The following is a 19,594-nucleotide window of genomic DNA, read 5'->3' on the forward strand; positions in this document are numbered from 1 at the left end:
CTTCTCATCCTGATCGATCACCAACATCAAAGTGGCAGAAGTCGTCAGTTGTGAGATTCAGCTAGTGCAGCGCTAAGTTCTTTGCACAATGGTGAGAAATGCAAAGGCGCTGCCAGATGACATCGAATGTTCCAAACGCGTGCACTTCAGAAGCGGCATTTGTCAGCCCCGGGACAATATTGGGGTCTCTTGCATGTTTTCTGCAGGTAAAATGCCTTTACTCTTCACTGAGTAATCAAAATCGTTTTATACATTAGATGAAATCATTTCGTGTATCCGCACCTCACATCACACACAGCGCAAAATCTTGCCAAAGCGTTGCAGTAATTACGTAACTTTGCAAGGTTTGAAATATTTTTTGAACATTGCAGCATTGAATTTTGGAAAGTTTCAAGTATTGGACAAAGCAAATATATTGCAGCAACGTAAACTTGCAATGTTTGAAATATTCCAGAAGCATTGTGCCTTGTTTCTAAGCGTAATATATTGCAGCCACGTGTAAAAGTTCTGGCGCAATCAGAGAATTGAAATATTGCTACAATATTTCTAAAACTTCGCGGCTGCAACTATAATGTCGAAATATCGTCGAAATGTTTCTGCGATGTTGGCTGCATTTTGAAACTTGATTCTTTGGAAATCTTTATTTCAGAGAACGGACCGACAGATGCAGAGCAATTAACGGGACTAAGACGAAGATATCCAGGACCCAAAGACAACCTTGGAATAGCCTGTCTGCCGAGTGTTGAAGCCATGAGGCTTCGGGATATTCCGGAAGTATCGGAGTACGACTCATCTGAGGAAACTTATGCCAAATTCAACGTGAGACGGTTGTTTTTATAAGGATAACGATTTTTCATCGCTCTTTCGTGGTATCTTTATCGCAAGCTTCAATTTAACTTCTGATTTACCTGTGACATTTTTTCGCACAGGACGTTACGCTTTCACCACAGAAACAAAAAGCACATCCCACGAGTACGAAGATAACCAGAAGAGGCAGGCGCGTCGCTCCTGAGGAAAATTTAGAAAATTCCTGTCGACACATAAGCAGTAACTATCTTATTTATAAAAGAAGAGTTGTGTGGTTTTAGTCTGCAACTGAGTATTTTCTGTCCAATTAACAATGCGTAATGATTCACACAAATGATTGAAGCTTGGTTTTGGTGAAATTGAGATTAATCACACGTATAATCGACACACAGAAGACGTGGCAATTGGACAAGTCCGATTACGAGCTGGTGAAGACGGCTGCCAGGTGACACGACACAAGGTGTGTGTATGTTTTTGCTAACTGGGCGCAAACGTCTCGCGTTCAAAAGAGTTCTTCATACGCAGATTTATAGTTTTAAAAAATTTTACTGCGTTTACATACGTAGCACAATCGCAGTAGCTATTGGTACTTATTTCTAACTGACTGTCGTTACTTTGTTACCAAATAGATTCGAAGTCGTTCGAACACAGGTGGCAGGTCAAAGATTGAAGGAGTCAAGTCAACGATGACCAAAGGCAATGTAGACTTTTTCAGTAATTATCGCAGTCCAGAAAGTATTTTTATGATATCTATCTGATGAGGCTTGGTGGCGATTTTTTTTATCGAACACCCAGAAATCGTCATTGATTCGTAATTGTTTACAGGAGAATCTGAGAAACGTGTTGTACCGAGTGGAAAAATGCGGTTTAAATCGACGGTACGAAAGTTTTCATTTTTATACCGATTCTCTGGTAACTAATTATCAGTTACTTGAAAACATTGAATGCCTTTTGCTCTGTTACTGCTTAATTACCGTTAAAGCTTATACTCACAATATTTTTCAGTTGCCAGACATCGGAATTAGCAACATTCGAAGACCAACACACAACCCAACACAACCTCGAAAGCCAATCATTCCTAAGGATAACATCGGATTCTCCTGTTGCCATTTGTGTGAGAACAGAAACTTAACTACAGAGGAATAGATCTTAGAACTACACAGCGTACTTTCACGCAGAAACATTGCAACAACGTAATTTTGCATGTTCGCAATATTACGAATAAATTGCGGGAAATCACAGAAGCATTGCAGTAACGCTACTTGGCAAACATTGAAAAATTTCAGGTGTAACATTCCTGAAACATTGCGGTAACGTAATTTTACAATTTTAAAAATCTTTCAGATACATTACGAAGTATTTCAGGAAAATTGCAGCAACGTGTCCAAAATTTTGCACGTACCCAGCACGAAACATTTTGCTTTTTTGCTCTTCTGCATATGCAAAAAGAAACATTGTTGCAATGATTCTTGGAGCTGTCATTGGAAAATATTAATATTCTAGAAATATTTCCACAATATTGCATGCAGTGAAACGTAGATTCCGTTTCAGCAACATCTCTGAGTCGATCAAGCGTTCCAAAAACGTTAGCAACGCAGAATTTAAAGGTACATTACGTTACATTAACCATTTAGTGTTATTAATTAGCATTAATTCGTGGAAAGTAATCCTCAAAACTTTGTTCTGATCATATTACTTTATAATATAATCCTCTGAAATCTTTTGTACAGTCTGAAACGGTAAAGAAGATCGACTCGTTGCCAAAGTCGCCATCGCATTTATCCGGAAGGCCAGCTGCAACTCTTCGAACTGTCAGTAAACTTACAGTACTTCTGTTATACTTGCATTTCTTGCTGTCTTACTATCTGTCGGTAGTTAGAAGCGAACGGTTCAGAGAACTGTTTGACTGCCAATATCAATGAAGCGAATACGACTCCGTACGACTATATAAATAGTATATTGCAAACCCGGATTAGCGATAATATGGTAGCAGGTTTATCTAACCGAGCTGGTCTGTAATTATTATTATTATTATTATTATTTATTTCGATACAATTCACGCTGAATTGCGAAGATAGAATCGAACGTTTAGTCGGCTATTTTGAACCAGTCAATTTTTAAGTTTGATCCCTTACGTACTAACCAGAATTGAATTTATTGTCATTTACGAACCAACAATAATTGTTTGAGTTTCGTAAAAATTCGCGCTTTTGTTTTGCAGAATCAACGCAAGACAAGATAAGTCATGCCAAACTAAATGGGATTAATCAGATATTTCATCAAAATTGACGAAATTAAAATATGTCAGCTCAAAATTTTACCGGATCGCTCAACATTCAAGAACTGTAAGCTTATCTGGAACAATAAAGCAGATAACAGATTTTTTCAATCAATAACTGACCCTTTAGGATGTGTTTATATTTTGCTAAGGAGCGTGGAACTCTGATAATGCTATATACTATTAAATACACGGTATATTTACACATAACATTTGAGAAAATCCCATGATATGCTCTGATCACGGCTTTTGATTTTCAACTAACAATAAGTATTAAAAAATTAAAATATATGCTGATATCAACTATTTCATACACCATGTCTGGGTAATTTTGATTAGGAAAACGAGCGAGAAGAGTCTCAAGTCGATTAAAATACGCATTTGAGAGACACATTCGATAAGCGAGAGAATTTTCTCTTTTCTTTCTAGCCATATGTAGGCCCTCCTATGTTATAGACGTTTTTGTAGGATTCTGAGTGTAGGATTAGCGGAAGAGAGCTCTCACAAGTTTATTATGAGACGAAAGATAGAACCAAAAAATTGGGAAATTTCGTCGTTCTTCCACGCTGTCGACCGTACGGTGATATAGACGTTTTATTCGAGTTCCCGAAGGTCGAATTAGTGTTAGACGTCTCATGCAAATCGATTTTAAGACGATAATTTATTGGGCTATAAAAATAGGAAAAACGAATGGTCAGAACTAATTTGGATTTCTAATCCGATTTCGACGAATTATGAAAAAAAACGATAGAATGAAATTATGTAGGTGGTAGGTTGACATATTTTTGTGGAAATAATAAATGCTCCCAAGTCACTTCAGCCGATTGCTGCAAAGTTATAACCAACATACCGAGAAATTTTGTTACTTGTCTCGCAAATTTGGTGTTTTTTTTTTTTTGCGTATTTCCGACGATCCAATTTGTCATCATTTCATATCAGAGGGGTAAAGAAAGGTTTGAGATAACCGTAAGCTCCGAAGCAGAATTGGTACGCATAGGATTTTTCACCATTTAAACACCGTCACTTAGTGACAGTCAGGTCAAGCTTCAATACTACGTAAGGTGCCCTTGAGGATTGACTTACACGGTGTAACTACAAGTAATCCATAGTACAACTAAGTGTAAATATCGAAATCTTCTCTTACGGTCTTCGAGTTATGAATTACCCAACAGCTATTATCCACGAAAATTGCATCAGCATAAGAGATAAATAATCCAAGGATTCCAATAATACTCCCAGTTACATCCATACTCCAGCTCGACTTTCAACTGATCACAGTATTACATTATACACACGTGTACGTAATTTATGATAATCAGCCTAGCTTAGAAGTATTACATAATTATACATGTGGCATTCCACCCCAAGCCGACTTACGTCTTATCCTCACCGTCGGCGATTTTTTTAAATTTTAGGACGATGTAGAATATGCAAAAAGAACATCTTTCACCGAGTTTGAGGTTGATTGGTCTACAGAATTCATTTTACTGCTCCCAAAAATATGAAAACTCAATTATCGAATACGATAGCTCCAATCGATTAGCTTCAAATTTTTGTGATAATTTTTTTTTTTTTGTTTTCTTTAAAGAAAAACTTGAGACCATGATGGAAGTGGGCATTGTGGGCAAGCTTTCAGTTTAGAAGCTACAGGCAAAACAAGTGATTAAAAAGTGAGCAAAATTATGTAGTAATTTAAAAAATAGCAGCTTATATTTTATTCGATTTCCATTTTGGTCTAAAATTTTAGAATAAAAGATTAACTTGTAATTTTTGAAATTTATACTTGATTCGATTTTTGTCACTTTTTAATCAGTTGTTTTGCCTGTAGCTTCTAAACCAAAAGTTTGCCCACTTCCAGCCTGGTCTGAATATTTATTTTTGAATAAAAAATTTACGAGAAAAATTTGAAGTTTATCGATTGGGGCTATCGATTCGATAATTGGGTTTTCATGTTTTTGGTAGCGGTAAAATGAATTCTGTGGACCAATCAATCTAAGACTCAGTGAAAGATGTTCTCTCTGTACATTCTACACCATACTTAGAAATAAAATAAATCGCCAGCAACGAGGGTCAGACGTAGGTCGGTTTTTAGTGGAATGCCTCATATAAATATAATATGTGTTTAAGAAACACCAGAAAGGTCAAGAAGCTATATGCAATGTGTAGCGGTGAGAAGCAAACTTATACTCGAAGCTTTCAGAATCGCAATGATGCATGTCTTTTCAAAGTTTAAACAGTCACAGACATCGTCCGATACACGATCGAAATGGTCGTTGCTTTTTTTGATTATGAGGAGACTTACGAGTTACGACATTTCAAAATGTCACAGGGAACTGTACAACGTAATTTCAAGCGTTAAGTAAATTCCGATTGAAAATAAAAAATTACCATAAACCAACATTCCAAACTTATTATTTTTTCAATCAACGACTCAGGGTCAACGTGAAAAAAGTTACCTTCGACGGCAAGGATCGCATTTTTGGATCCAGGGATCTTGGCCTTGTTAAACTCTCGCCTCAGCCTGACTGCCGGAGAATGCGTACCAAAGTCGTAATCGTCTATTCCGGACATTATCTATGGATATAAAAAAATGCCTCATCAGTGTCAGGACCAAATAGTTTACCATATGAATCGGACGATCTAGCATTGGGCGGAAAAACGATTTGCAGCACCTACTTTCTAAAAGCTTAAATCCACTTTCTCCTCCATATTCCTGTTACCGTTAAAATCGTGATGCCCTGGACCAACTTGTGAACTTTACTCAAGTCCATTAAAATCGTTAACACTCTCATACTGTGTAAATTTCGCACTTAGCGACTAACTTACAACTTAAACCGTTTCAGTTCGGCAAACATTGAATGATTCATGAAATCGAAGCACTTCACCCAACATTATAGGTATCATACTGACTGGAATGAACGAGAGTTTTAGTTTATTAACCCTTATGCTGCACCGATGTCACACCGGGGTCACTGGAGACCCCACAGAAAAATCATTGCGCAGAAACAGAGATATCGATTGAAATAGTTGTGAAAAAATTCTGGGATATCAACTATTATATTTCAAGGAAAATTATTTATCTTTACAAAAATCATATTTTGAATATGAAACGAAATTCATACTGCAACAAAATACCGGAAAACGGATAATTCTATTGAAAAAATCATGACTCATCGAATTTTCAATATTTTTAGCTGAAAATTTACTGAGTAACTCTCAAGTCACAGATATTTAAGGAAAGAATATCGAGGTACTGCGCGATAAAAAGTAAGTATTTACTTGAGTGAGCGAAGTTGCATTTTTGGAAAGAGAATGAATTAATGTTTTTTGCGATATTACATTATTTTTCTTCGATCAAGTCAGAGTGTTTTCGATATTTTTCACGTGGAATTTACGGTACACGTGTCGCGGGGTCATTTTGACCCCGGTGTGTAGCGTGAGGGTTAAACGCAGCTGAAGGAATTCACCGCTGTTGTTTTTATGATGTCCGCGAAACTCGCACCCCATATTTTCCGTATAAAACTAATAATTCAATGAACTGACCCCGTTTGTCAAATCATTAGGACTTCGAATTTCAGTATATTTTATTAAAAATTAAAGTTACATTATGAATTAGTCCACAAGTAAGCATCTATAAATTCGCTGATCGTCGCGATCATGGAATTCCGATAGTTGTATTCGTGAAATATTTACGAATGAGATGCTCTTGAACCTTACGAAGAAAATGATGAAACTTGAGATCTAATTCGTCCCATTAATCGCTTGGCCAAACGCGTGGGCTGTGTTTAGTCAAAACGTGCATCTTTCTAACCAGGAGCCATTCAAACGTGACTGATCGTCGTAAAGCAAACCGATTGCGTGATAAAGTGCACCGTTGTCAAGGCCATGGTGCATTTCAATAACTCTCTTGCTTTAATCGTCGATTATATAACGCCTATTCTATGTGTAGATGTATCGGTGATTTTCGAATACCGAATACTATCTAGTAACATGGGTCAGAAATACTTACGATCAACGTTCAGTCCACGAAATTGACTCGTCTTTGGTTGAAATTTGAAATTTGTACGCAAACCGAATGCAAATGAGATTGTTCAAATTATACGTGCCCGTAAAAAAGATTATCGGAATACGGTATCGAGTAACATTCAGCTGTTGAAAATCTCGCGAACGTGGATCGAGACAGATATTGCGAAGTCTGAAATTTTACGACCAACTCTTATGAGAAATAGATCAATGATGGGCTTTAAATATACGCGATTTTTATGGAATTATCTACGATATATGGTACCTCAAAGTTTTTTGGTTCACTGATTTCAAATATCCACTTGAGAATACCAATATTTAAAATGGCGGTATAAGTATATTTGTTAAAAATTGCAAGTTCGATCAGATTTTAATCGAAATTATCGATCAGTGACCGAAAAATCCTCGGGATAGATATCGATTTTCGTATAGTTCGACTAAATTTTTAGATTTTTCGTTTTTGTAATCGTCGTCTAGTGGATTCGCCCTTTTGAATTCTGCAAATCTACCATTAAACTCTCTATCAGAGATTTCAAAAACCTGTGACAAATGCAACAAACGTGACAGCTGTCAACTACTGCTCATCGATTAAAGGATCAATGAAACTAGCCTACGAACTGCCTGCTTGGACGTATTTCGACCTCAGAAAACGTTAGTGAATAAAATGTTCTTCTGGATTTTTTCATTTAAAGCGAAAAACTGTTGAACCGTTCAAATCCAATAATTGAATAGATGATAATTTATCAAGACCCGTATCAATTCAGACCAAAATCATAAAGATCCGTTGAAACAATGTCGAGATATCGCATCAGTTAAATTTTTCATCAATTTCCTGAATAACTATTATGCCATTGGACCTTTAACTCGATCCAAAATCTGACCAGTTCTAGCTTAAAAAAACTCTGTCACTCAGAGACAAAAACCATCAAAATCCTTCGAACCATTCTCGAGATATCATCATATGAGATCATCTTAAAATGTTTCCATTCGCAGTGGCTTGAGTAATAGTTCACCCATCAGTCCAAATTGTTACCAGTTGTGAGTTAAGATCAGCCGCATCGACAGAGAACAATTTGTTGAAAATCCATTGATTCGTCCTAGTGATACTATCATTTGAATTTTTTTTTGTCGATTCTGTTACAGGAATAACATTGACCATCACCGAACCGATCAGATCCACACTCTACTCAAAATCAGTTTTAGGTCGACGAGAGTCACGTCGACTGAAACCAAAATCATTTCCCAGATGTATCGTCTGACAGGAAACCGATCACAGAAAAACTCTGACGTCTGCATAAAAACCGTCGAAGCTGATTCTCCATACCCCAAAACGTGGAGATCCAGTGAAAACTCGACTTTCCGTGTTCGGGATTGTTGCAATAACCATTTGCCTTGTTCTCGTTTTTCTTTTTTCTGAAAACAGAGAGGCGGGAAGTCGAAATGACCAGAATCGATTTTCAAATGTTGCGCATGTCTTTATTGTTGTTTACATCGCGAAAAATTAGGCTGGGATGTGATCGCCTACGGGGTGGAATCCGTCCTTGTCAGCGGTGTACCTGACGGTGTACTGCACGTTGGTCGCCGGGTCGACGTAAGAAAAGCTACCAACGACGTTGTAGTGCTGGTCCTCGGTGCCGGGGTTCACAAGCTGGGCGGACTCCTGTTTGGTTGCGCCGTTCGACAGTTGGTAGCCGTATTTGTAGTCTGAGAACCCGGTGTTGTCCGCGAGTTCTTCGGCCACCACCTGGACATTTTGTCCGTCGATTGCAGCGCTCGTAGCAACGGCCACAAGGGCGGCGAAAGCGATGATCTGAAAGGCGAAACGAAACCGATTATTGCCAATCGTTACCACCACGTTGGAGTTTCATGGATCCAGAGTGAAAAATGATTTTCCGGCAATATCGAACATGGATTTAAAATAATTCGGACACGTCTTTTTTACATTTTTGATCACTACTACAGCGAACTTTTTATGATCGCTTTTACGTTATTCGAACAATTTCAGAGAGAATGTTTTTAGAACTCCGATCGAGAAATTAATGCTTGTGTCTTCGTACAAAAATAAATGCTTTGATAATCGGTTGATTAGCATTTGTATAATCTGTGAGAATTTTATTAAAAAGTAGTTCCAAATGTTTTTCACACAAGGAATAATTGTTTGTCAAATCAGACTTCATAGCTCGTTTTGTCACTTTGGTTAGCTTCTTGTATCTCCAAATGAATTACTTTAATGAACAAGTCTGCGGTACCGATTAAATCTTTTTACTGGTCTTTACTTTTGCGTTATTGAATCAACTCGAACAGTTGTTAATAAGTAAAAATTTTATCGTCAATAAGATTTTGCAGATATTTGCAGATTTTGTAGAAATATGATCGGTTTGAAGTCTGTTGGAATTAGCTTGAACCGATTGACGAAGAGCTCGATTTTGGTTATATTTATGTATGTGAATAACGATTACTGAACGCACCATCTTCATGTTGTTGGTAGTATTTGGGACTGTGTCTTGTGATCTGCGATCAGACTGTGAAGACAAATCCTCCTTACCGATTATTTATACTCCTAGCGGACCCAAAATCTTGTCCCCACTTTTTGACGATCGGTAGCAACCTCCGGGCTTTGCCTGCTCGTGGTGCAATAAAATTTCGAAACATACATTTACACTTCCTATAAAAAAGACTTCTGGGCTTCCTGATACCCGCCGATTACCGTTACGCTGCAATAATATTCGGGGACATAGAAATTTGCACCATTGATCGTTCAGCTATTAAATTATTTGGTCGTCTCGATCGATTGGTAATTTATCACTTCATAGCAATGGAAGAATACCAAATCAAACAATCGTAAATAATTTGTTGCAGACATTTCTCATGATTATGATTTAGTAGGAGTTGAAAAATTCTATCCGAAGATTTTATTTTTCTGCTCAAAGTTCATGCCGATTACTTGACCGGATTGGAAATTATCAACGAAGGTTAACCCTTTGATATTTCATTCAATTAGAGGCGTGTGTTCACTAATTACAAAATGCGTTGAGAGTATTGGTGAATTAACTGAGCCACTCGACATCACCGCGACATCGAACGATCTCTCTTGGTAACATAATCATTAAACGAATATACGCTAACACAGAAGAAAGTCCAGTTATATAAACGTACACGTAGATTATGATAATTATTGATGAAATGTTTGCATACCAGAGAAAATCTTCTTCTCGAGCTGCAGGCAATTTCAGCCTACACGGTCACCGAGATAAAAGAGCTTCCTACAAGTCTGGCGATCGGTTCATGCATAAGGAATTATACGAGTCTGTATATTCTAGGAACGTGTTTAGCAGTTCTCCGTTTCAAACCAATGATACTGTCGTGCTAATTTTCATGTTAAAAGGATAGCTCTTGACAGTATCTATTAAAATTTTATTAGACTCTTAGCCCGCGATACTGTAGAAAAATTACTGTCATATTTCTTTATTCATCAATTCCAGCTGTCGCTTTATAGAAATATTGCAATTTTATGCACGAACTCTAAACAATGCCAATATAGTGCGGTAATATTCCAATTTCCTATCGAAGGTCGAAATATTATAAACATGTGTAATAATTGTATTGAAAATTTCCCACCACACTGAGAAAAATTTCATTTGTTATAGTAACTAGAAAAATTCAGCAAAACAGGTATAGTGAAAAAAAACTGTTCGGATATTGTTGGGATTACGAAAAACGAGGAACGCGTAACCATTTTGCGCTATCGTCGATCCTTTTTTGGTTATTGCAACGCAAAATCAGTTTTCGAGGTTTACTCTACTTTTTTAGTTAAATAAGGCTTTAACGTCAATTTATCGTTGCACAAGCATTAAATTTTGGCAACAGTTACAAGAAAATATAGTAACAGTGATCGTAATGAGAAAGAATAGTAACGGATACTAGATTTTCCGGTAACAGCTACGAAACTGATTTTCATTTTGTACCTATAACTGTATTTTTCGATTGTGGTAAAAAATGACAATAGTTAAGGACTGAGCGGTAACCGGAACTAAAAATTTCTCTCAGTGCATTACAGAAATATTGCGAAATTTATCTAGAATATTTCAAACTTTGCAAAGTTAAGTAATTTCAGTAATATTTCAATCATCGATGACAGTTGTACTTTTTAACCCCGGTATACTTCCATTAAATTAAAAGTCAACGATCCGTTACGTTCGGTTTTATTTTAGACGCAGAGAGCAGGGTCATCACAAATTAAAAAAAAAAAGATTATAACTTTTTTTTTCTAACGACGTTCCTTCCCAGTTGAAATGCCGTTGCCAACTGATGCGGGTATGTAAATAACACTACACGATCCCGGCAACGGAATCGATTATACCTATCTGGAAGAAAGATTCAATTTAAAACTCGTCACGTGGTGAATTTCGACTGGTCTGCATGGTCGGCATCGTTTTCATTTACCTTTCAGGATGCTGAGTTCCTAAATGCTTGGAATATTTCTCGAATCGAAACTTCGTTCATATCTTCGTAATCTGAAATTCAATTAACACGTTTAGGTGGAATAAAAAAAAAAAAAAAAACAAAAATAAAGCTGCATTTTTCCAACCACTTATCAATTGGTTTCTGTCCACTTACTCAAGCGGTTGTGTTCCTAAGATACGTGGACTTTACTTTTCCCCAGAGTAGCTGCTGAGGTCACCTGTAAATGTGACTCGGCGACCTTTCAGCAGGCAACTAAATCCATTGCGAAACTGAACGCGGCAATAGATGACACCAACTCTGCCGGCAGATGTAGAAAGAAAAAAATCCACTCGCTCGAGAAGGTGAGGAAAATTTATGAGCCTGTGATGCAGTAATGCTAGTCAATCACACTGCCTGAATTAATTCACATTTTTTTAACAATTTTCCATGAATTCTGAACGAAATAATTGAGAGTTGAGTAATTTTCTCGTATGGTTCTTCATACTTGTAATATATTATCGAAATTTAGGACAGTATTAAGTATTAAACTTTACAAATAGAAATTGAATAATTAGGCAAGATTTATTTCAACTTTGGCCTGCAGTAACGAAATTCATTCCAATCAAGCAGATATGCACTGTAAATCTACGTTCATGACTATAATTGCGAAATTGAATAGATATGACTAGCAGAAAATTTTTACTATATTGCAAATTGGCTGTCGATCTGTTACGTAGATCTGAAAAGACCCCGAAAGGCTTTTACTTTGCGAGGTAAAATTTAACACAAAATGTGGTAATTTTTGCCTAAGCGAAGTAGACTCATACGGCAAAATAATCACCGCTGTATCTCGATATTAAATTGATGTGACATAAATGACAGCGTTGTAACACATATATTTTCTTACTTATTATATAAAATAACGAGCGATGATGATTGCATAATACAACGATTTTATTTTGCTGATTTTTTCCCAAAATCAGTTACGGAGAATAAATAAAATTTTATGATCAGTGTTGCTTACTCGAGAAATAAAATATTCCGTCTTCCATATAAATATTTTAAGTTCCTGAGCTGATTCGTGGTTCGTGAAAAAAATGTGTGTTATTCAGAATTATATTAGAATGAATACAGTAGATCGAAGCTGAGTTTTAGAATACTCAAAACATTCGTTTCTTATTCTTTTTGTACGGTGTAGCTGTCAAAAAAGTGCCAGTGACAAATTGCGGATGTACTCAGATGCATTTGAGAGATAGAAATGCAGCAAAGTTAACCGGTTTCTGTCTTGATTATTATACCTTAATTATCGGAAATAATATGAATGGTAATTGAATGATCGATGTGCGGTATCAATCACACATGTTTGCTGACTCCCGAAGCATGCAGAGAAATATAATGATACGTTGAATGTATGATAAATAAATTGCGGAATATTTTAAACAATATACAGAGTCGTTACCGCATGCTCTTGGAATTTCTGAATTGCTTGAAAGTCACACAACATTTTCGATGTCGATCTTGCGAAGGCTTTTTAATTGAAATAAGATATTTCAAAAAGAGAACAAATGCTCGTCTGCGCGCGAATGGGCAGAAATCAAGGTTTTAATTGATTCTGACATTTAATTTTAGACTGGCTTCGTGCAGGAGCGAAGAAATCCAGCTGACATAACGTCGAATATGACCTTGCCATTTGAAGATGTGCCTGAGGAATATCTCGTGCCTTGCAACGTAAGTCCAAAGGCCCATTTTGCTGGGCCTGACGTCCTTGCGCAAACGGTGCTGTTCGTCTCTCTTTCCACATCATGCAGACTATTCAATGGCTGAAGTAGGTGTCGAAGTATGCGTTAAGATGAGACGAATAAACTGTACTTGTAACATTGCAGAAATATGAACATTATTTTAAACATTTCAAAGACAAGCTGCTGTAACGTTACTGGAACATGTTCAAATTTGTAAAGTTACGTTGGTTCAATGTATCTGCGGTACGTTAAAACTTTGCAAAGTTACGTTACTGCATTGTATGTAAAATGTGGGAAAACTTGAAAAATTACGTCTCCGCAATATTTCCGCGATATCGCGTGCTGCGAAGGAAGTGTCCTCGAGGATCCTGATCTAATATTCCCGATATTCGCGCAGGTGTCGAGCGCATATTTTTACTTTTCATTAGCTCCAGCGACAACGTGACATACTTTTGCCGAATCCAAGGGCCTCAAAATTAGCCATTCTTTTAGCGTACAATTCGCTCATTCATTGGGTACATGTATCGAATTACCTGTGAAGCCTTGTGCATTAAATTCACGGTATTTATGTTAACCTTTTTCAAGACTTTTAAAATTGACCAGGACATAAATTATCATCCTTTTAACTATGTATATTTTGGTCCATGCGTGGTACGGAAAGATCCAACTGCAGATTATACTTTCACAATTTGCTGAAAGACGTCGCGTCGCCTCCCGCAGTTTGTACTGAGATTTATAGCGCATTCACGCAAGTCGAGTATAAATAACCGAGGAAAACTGCGATTAAATAATATAATAAAACCATCGGAAGTAAGGCTTGTTATAAATGCTCCTTAATATGAAATTGATAAACATCAATCGAGACACAAATATTTCCGATCTACATGCAATGTAACATTTTTTTAACATGAGCTAAGAATGCCCGCGAGCAATCAGAACCACGCGAGTTCTTCACAATATATCAAACCTTTCTTCTCAAGAACCGGCGAAAGTTAAACATAGCTGTTACACGTTGACCAAATTGTTGGCTGCTCAAATGATCAAGACAAATATTTAAAATGGCATCTATTTGTATTTACATTTTTTTTTTTTTTTTGCGTTTACAAATTTACTGATTTATTTATATATGCATATCTACGTATAATTATAAAACGTAAAAAATACGTTAAAAAATGCTGCTGCAATTTAGATAACTAGACGAGTTAAATTCGGTTTTAACCAACTCCAGAAAATAATTTTTAACGCAGAATTATAACTCTGGCCTGATCGAAGATATTTTTTTAACACGTTGGTCTCAGTGGCCAGTGAATCGACGAAAGTAACTTTACGTATGTACGTTAATGCGGTTGCGTCGTTGCATCTAGCGAAGATACACACTGTCCTTGCAATGTCGCATTTTTCCAGTAGAAAACAGTAAGAAGGGGTAAGGCAAAGAGGACAATTTTCCAGCTATATAAAGGGACTCGCAAAGTGCACGACCAGTTCCACGTTTATTTCTTATCCCGGTCTCGAGTTTCACACACTGAGATTGGTTATAATTCGTCACCGATATTCCGTATATAGAAGAAAATATCTCTGAGGGAAGAAAACCTGCTGCCTGACAGAGAGAAAACAGTATAATCATGAAGATAGCGGTGGGTGATATCGATTACGCGAGATGGGGTGGATATTTATAGTTAAACTTGATCCCCGCTTCTGGGATAATAGGATCACAACGATCTCTCGAAATTTATATTACTATAAAAAAAGTGGAAGTGCGGATGAAAACGTTTTTCTGATACGTCAGATCACATCCGCGGTATTTTATCGTCTTTACATAGGAGAAGGAATATTATTCATGCTAACTTCGAGTGGTCATAAGTATTGACGATTGCTCAAAGTCCATTGTCTTCGGATACATAGAAGATTCAGAGGCTGGTTTATCATTGAATTTCCCGCGATGACAAAGACGGTCCGCCATTTTGTAAAAAAATTTACACAATAACCTAACTCGATTCCACCTACTGTAAACTTATGGTAAAATCCGTGTTCAAGAACATAATTGTTCAACCAATTTCTGACGTTTACTAGAATACTCCACTTCCCTCAGTTGACAGAATGATTTGAATCTTCTAATTGATCCTGGATGTAACGAAAACGAGTTGTCATTCGGGATACGAGACGATTTCCTCCCCACCTGAAAATAAAAAAAGAAAATCTATTGTATATCTAGATAAATTTGGCAATATGGCGTCGTGAGTGGTAATCAGCTGATCGCTTCCAATCATCTTACTAAATCACGAAACACCAGAGTACATAGTATTTCGTACACGCTATTAAACCTTCGTTTCATGACATTGAATCAATCGAAAGTAAAACAGGCTGAAAAATTGGTTCTGAAATTAAACATGTCGGTCGTGACAGTCATTCTGATACATTTATCACCGCCAGGTGACCGCTGATGAAATTAGGGGCCGAAATGTAGTTGTATTACCTGATTGTGCAGCACGGGGTAATTTCGATTTTCAGATTCTCTTCTTCGCGGCCATTTTAGGGACGGTAGTATCGGCACCGCAGGGCAGCCCGAACGAAGTAACCATCGTACAACAGGAAGAACATAACAACATCGGAGTCGGCGGTTACAAATACAGTTACGAGCTGAGCGATGGCCAGAAAAAGGAAGAGACCGCTGAATTGGTGAACGAGGGAACCGACGAGGAGAGTTTGGCGGTAAAGGGCAGTTTCACTTTCGTTGGTCCCGATGGGCAAACCTACGTGGTAACCTATACAGCCGACAAGGACGGCTTTCGGCCTGTTGTCCAGCATTTACCCAAGTAAATGATACGCAGTCTTGTCCGATTCGAATTTAATATGATCAGCGAAAGAGCATAAATTAACGATTTATAAATCTAGCCAAACTTCTGCTCATATTATACTACGACAGCGTGTTTTTTATTTAATTGTAAGCTTATACGGTACATTCGGAGAATGCTGTGCAAGTCATGTTACAGAGTATTGCGTACGAATAAATAGTGCATACTTTTTGTAAACCCCGAATGCCTTAGTTTTTGGATGCCTTCCATTTACCCAAATATCAAGTTACACAAACTTCTTTAGTGGACGTAACAAGGATATGATATTAAAATGCGAAGACAGAAATTTGTACGTACGGTATTTTTTTCAAATATCTGCGTAAGCTATTGGTTTTGAAGATGGGTTTCGAAATATATTCTGAAAATACAATCAACTTCTGTTTTTTGGCTTGTCTTTTCATTAATTAGTTCCTCACTACGGTGAAATCTCGTTTTTTACGTTTTATAAGGTGTAACGCAATTATGACGTATTCTCAATTATCGGTTCGTTGTTGTAAAATACGGTAAGCTTCCACATTTGTATACTGATGCAAGGAGAAAAGTTTATCGTACAACAGAAATATGGTAGTTCGACTTGCGTAAGTTTTGTACGAGTAACATCGAAAGAATAGAAGAAAATTCAGCATCAATTATAATTCAAACACAAATATCATTTTACCGACTATTATAAATATGGTAGGTTTCATAAAACTATGTATTAATTAAATGAATCTTTTTTATGTGGTTAAGAAGTACCCGCTAAACATGATCGATCCAGGTATCGTCACGTTGGAGCGGATATTCTGCCCATGTGTAACATTGCGTAAATAATGTTTTTGAAACATTTCTTGAACGTTTGTAAGAAACAATCTATCTGAAATATGTATGATCCATACTGGTAATGTCACATGTTGGCAACTGGAAAGTCAATTCTTAATATAACACGAAAGAACGTCGCCAACTGTTTCAGAAATGTTTCGTGTGCTACGTTTTGTTTTATTGAAATATACAATATTTCATTATAATAGAAATAGAATGAAAAGATACAATATATCATTGAAATATACAAATGTTGTTGAAACTTTTTATTTGCAAGCTTAACTCGTCGACAATTTCAAACATTTTTGCAGTTTATTTATAGACTCCCCACTTATACCATTTTTGCTTTGCCGCCGTCATATATAATATTCCTAATGGCTCCTAAATGTTTATAAATAAACATTCTTAGAATATGTTTTATTGACAATATGCATAACGTTTCGTGAAAAGTATAGAAATGCAATTTTTTCATTATTCTGATATAAACGCTGCATGAACGTCAGGAAAACGTTACAAAAAAAACCCTTTCATGTGGCATTACGCTAACGTACGATACGTTTTATTACCGTGATTTTACAGGTATACTACAAATGAAATGTTACAATATAAATGTCGCTGAAACATAGTTTCCGTTACTCGGATGTTCTGAAACGTTACAAATGAAACGTAAATTAGGGGGTGCTTTTGCGGGTACCTGCATGTTGAACAGATTTTGCAGATACATTATAAAAAATTTTACAGCTCAATATTATGGAATGTTACAGGAATATCGTCTCGACCTAAATTTCTTCACGGCGCCATTATCAATTCCTTCCCATTCAGATCCATTCCTAACACATCATCTCTCACAGCCGAGAAGCTATCCGAAGTGAGATCGTTCAAAATTTTATCCACCGATTCTTCGGTCAATTCGTCGTACAGTTGTCGACCTGATAAATAAGAAAATTAATAGCATACTGTATTGAAACAAAATCGAATGTGCATGCTCCTGACTAATCGTCGCAAGTAACGTTCGTCTTATCGTCATAACACATACTTGTGATTATCAAATGTCCAAAAAACTCGCATACAGATGGCGCAAAATCGAAGCGGTTTGTCACCCTGGTTCCAGGCTTTCGTCCCCAAATATAAACCCGAACATCCTCATAAACGTTATCGCCAATATTTTCCTTAGCTCTGGTTAAACAGACACTGTAAGGGATTTCGGACTTGTGGAGACGATCTACGATGAAGTACGTCCACGAAACTAAATCGCCGATCGCGTTGGGATCCGAAAACGAGGACAACTTCAAGCAAAATCCTTTAGCTGGAAATTCCTTCAGCATAAACACAGGACCTCGAAGATGGTTGAGTTTCTGAAATTATCGAACACCTGTTGTTTTTTCAGACCAAAATGGTACTCGTTATCAGATTTCATTGAAGACTCACTATGGATTCAAGCGGCATGTCACGTTTCAAATAGTACAAATGCCAGTGTAAGTGATTGACAGATGCGTGCGCACATGAGCTGTTGAAGATTATTCTGAAGTACCTAAAAACGAAATTAAGACAGCTTCAGTTCATGAATTTAGCTTCAATGATTAACGTGAGTTTATATCCAATTTTAATTAACACTGTATCAAATAGTGGATATCAATAATAACACATGACGCAGCATGATATTTACGGCGAGTTACTCAGGAGCATCAAATCAACAGCTTTTTCAATACTATGCCTGGTAGCTCTTTGCGGTAAGCATTTAAATCGCTCGACGATCAGTAAGCTGTGGTACATTCCAGAAGGGCTGACGTTTACAGCCACGATGTCATTCCCATCTCCATTGCCAACGTCAAACAAGATCTCTTCATTTGGCAAATTCGTAAAGTTAAATTCTCTGGAATCGAAGGGTTGTAACATCGACGTGATCACTTGGAGCTTCCGTCGTTTTTTTCCTTTATCCGGATGCAGCTGCAGCGTATTTAAAGATGTATTTTGTCAAATTAAGCAAACGATCCGAAGTACGGAATGATGTTTGCACCTGCAAGTTATGCGTTCTTGTCAGAAAACTTACCTGGGCTAAGAAACCGTAATTGCCTGGCAAAGTTCTCTCTTTTGGAATGTTCAGATCGACCCAAAATATTCCGTTTTCTCTTGCATCTTGCCATTTCTCTGTGAGGAACGAATCAAATCTGGATTTTAATCCGTTGGCCGTCGTGACGACAAGGTTGAAGTCTTTGTCTTCGTACCGGAATGTCGGAACTTTAGTAATTCCGCTGACCTCCGACATATTCCACTGGTAACTTGATGAAAACGGTTCTTAATTCTTGTGTATACTGAAAATAATAAAGTCAGCTAGACCTTCTATTCTATGGAAACACTGTACCCCGATTTTTTTGGAAATTTTATATTTTCAAAAAATAATGTTCAAAGTATAACAGATATTACAGTGACAAATGTGCACGTAGAGCTTAAAAAACTGGAACAATCAGCAAATATTGCAAATATTTAAACGTCTCCGTACCTTGCGTCTAAAATACGCTTACAGTACTGTTCGCACTAGTTTCTGATGCTGTTTTGAACAAAATGTTGATCATATTGACACCGGTGTAAAAAGCAAAGTGTATAAGATACTGGAAGAATATATAGTAATTTTTCAGCATCTCTGCATCCATACA

The 19,594-nt window shown here is 37.0% G+C and overlaps 4 protein-coding genes and 1 long non-coding RNA gene across 7 annotated transcripts; 2 read left to right on the plus strand and 3 right to left on the minus strand.

The window, feature by feature from the left end:
• The first annotated feature begins 76 nt into the window (after nt 1-76).
• LOC124174567 lies at nt 77-13,375 on the plus strand. Its single transcript, XM_046553772.1, has 10 exons — nt 77-206; nt 650-819; nt 930-1,047; nt 1,200-1,267; nt 1,437-1,521; nt 1,633-1,685; nt 1,813-1,921; nt 2,359-2,414; nt 2,538-2,618; nt 13,181-13,375. Exons 1-10 carry the CDS (start codon nt 89-91, stop codon nt 13,373-13,375), a joined length of 1,053 nt encoding a protein of 350 aa, XP_046409728.1. The 5' UTR covers nt 77-88.
• LOC124174841 (flexible cuticle protein 12-like) lies at nt 8,563-9,728 on the minus strand. The gene is made up of 2 exons (XM_046554401.1): nt 9,577-9,728; nt 8,563-8,918 (listed from the first exon to the last, which is right to left on the minus strand). Exons 1-2 carry the CDS (start codon nt 9,583-9,585, stop codon nt 8,610-8,612), a joined length of 318 nt encoding a protein of 105 aa, XP_046410357.1. The 5' UTR covers nt 9,586-9,728; the 3' UTR covers nt 8,563-8,609.
• LOC124174844 lies at nt 11,307-11,896 on the minus strand. Its single transcript, XR_006869014.1, has 3 exons — nt 11,726-11,896; nt 11,552-11,622; nt 11,307-11,472 (listed from the first exon to the last, which is right to left on the minus strand). It is a non-coding gene; the product is annotated as an uncharacterized LOC124174844 (long non-coding RNA).
• A 1,386-nt stretch (nt 13,376-14,761) lies between the features above and the next one.
• LOC124175524 (flexible cuticle protein 12-like) lies at nt 14,762-16,316 on the plus strand. The gene is made up of 2 exons (XM_046555869.1): nt 14,762-14,924; nt 15,799-16,316. Exons 1-2 carry the CDS (start codon nt 14,913-14,915, stop codon nt 16,105-16,107), a joined length of 321 nt encoding a protein of 106 aa, XP_046411825.1. The 5' UTR covers nt 14,762-14,912; the 3' UTR covers nt 16,108-16,316.
• Nucleotides 16,317-16,536: 220 nt separating this feature from the next.
• Nucleotides 16,537-19,542, minus strand: LOC124175522 (GDP-D-glucose phosphorylase 1-like). 3 transcript variants are annotated; one of them, XM_046555867.1, is made up of 6 exons: nt 19,441-19,542; nt 18,991-19,252; nt 18,655-18,887; nt 18,369-18,471; nt 17,977-18,295; nt 16,537-17,869 (listed from the first exon to the last, which is right to left on the minus strand). In XM_046555867.1, the coding sequence occupies exons 2-6, from the start codon at nt 19,204-19,206 to the stop codon at nt 17,730-17,732; spliced, it is 1,011 nt and encodes a 336-aa protein (XP_046411823.1). In that variant the 5' UTR covers nt 19,207-19,252; nt 19,441-19,542; the 3' UTR covers nt 16,537-17,729. The 3 variants fall into 3 exon arrangements, with proteins under 3 accessions (XP_046411823.1, XP_046411821.1, XP_046411822.1); XM_046555865.1 differs by having other exon boundaries at nt 18,607-18,887; XM_046555866.1 differs by having other exon boundaries at nt 18,607-18,887; nt 19,365-19,506.
• Nucleotides 19,543-19,594: the final 52 nt, after the last annotated feature.

Source organism: Neodiprion fabricii, chromosome 2, assembly GCF_021155785.1.
Source record: "Neodiprion fabricii isolate iyNeoFabr1 chromosome 2, iyNeoFabr1.1, whole genome shotgun sequence".
Classification (NCBI taxonomy): Eukaryota; Metazoa; Arthropoda; class Insecta; order Hymenoptera; family Diprionidae; genus Neodiprion; species Neodiprion fabricii.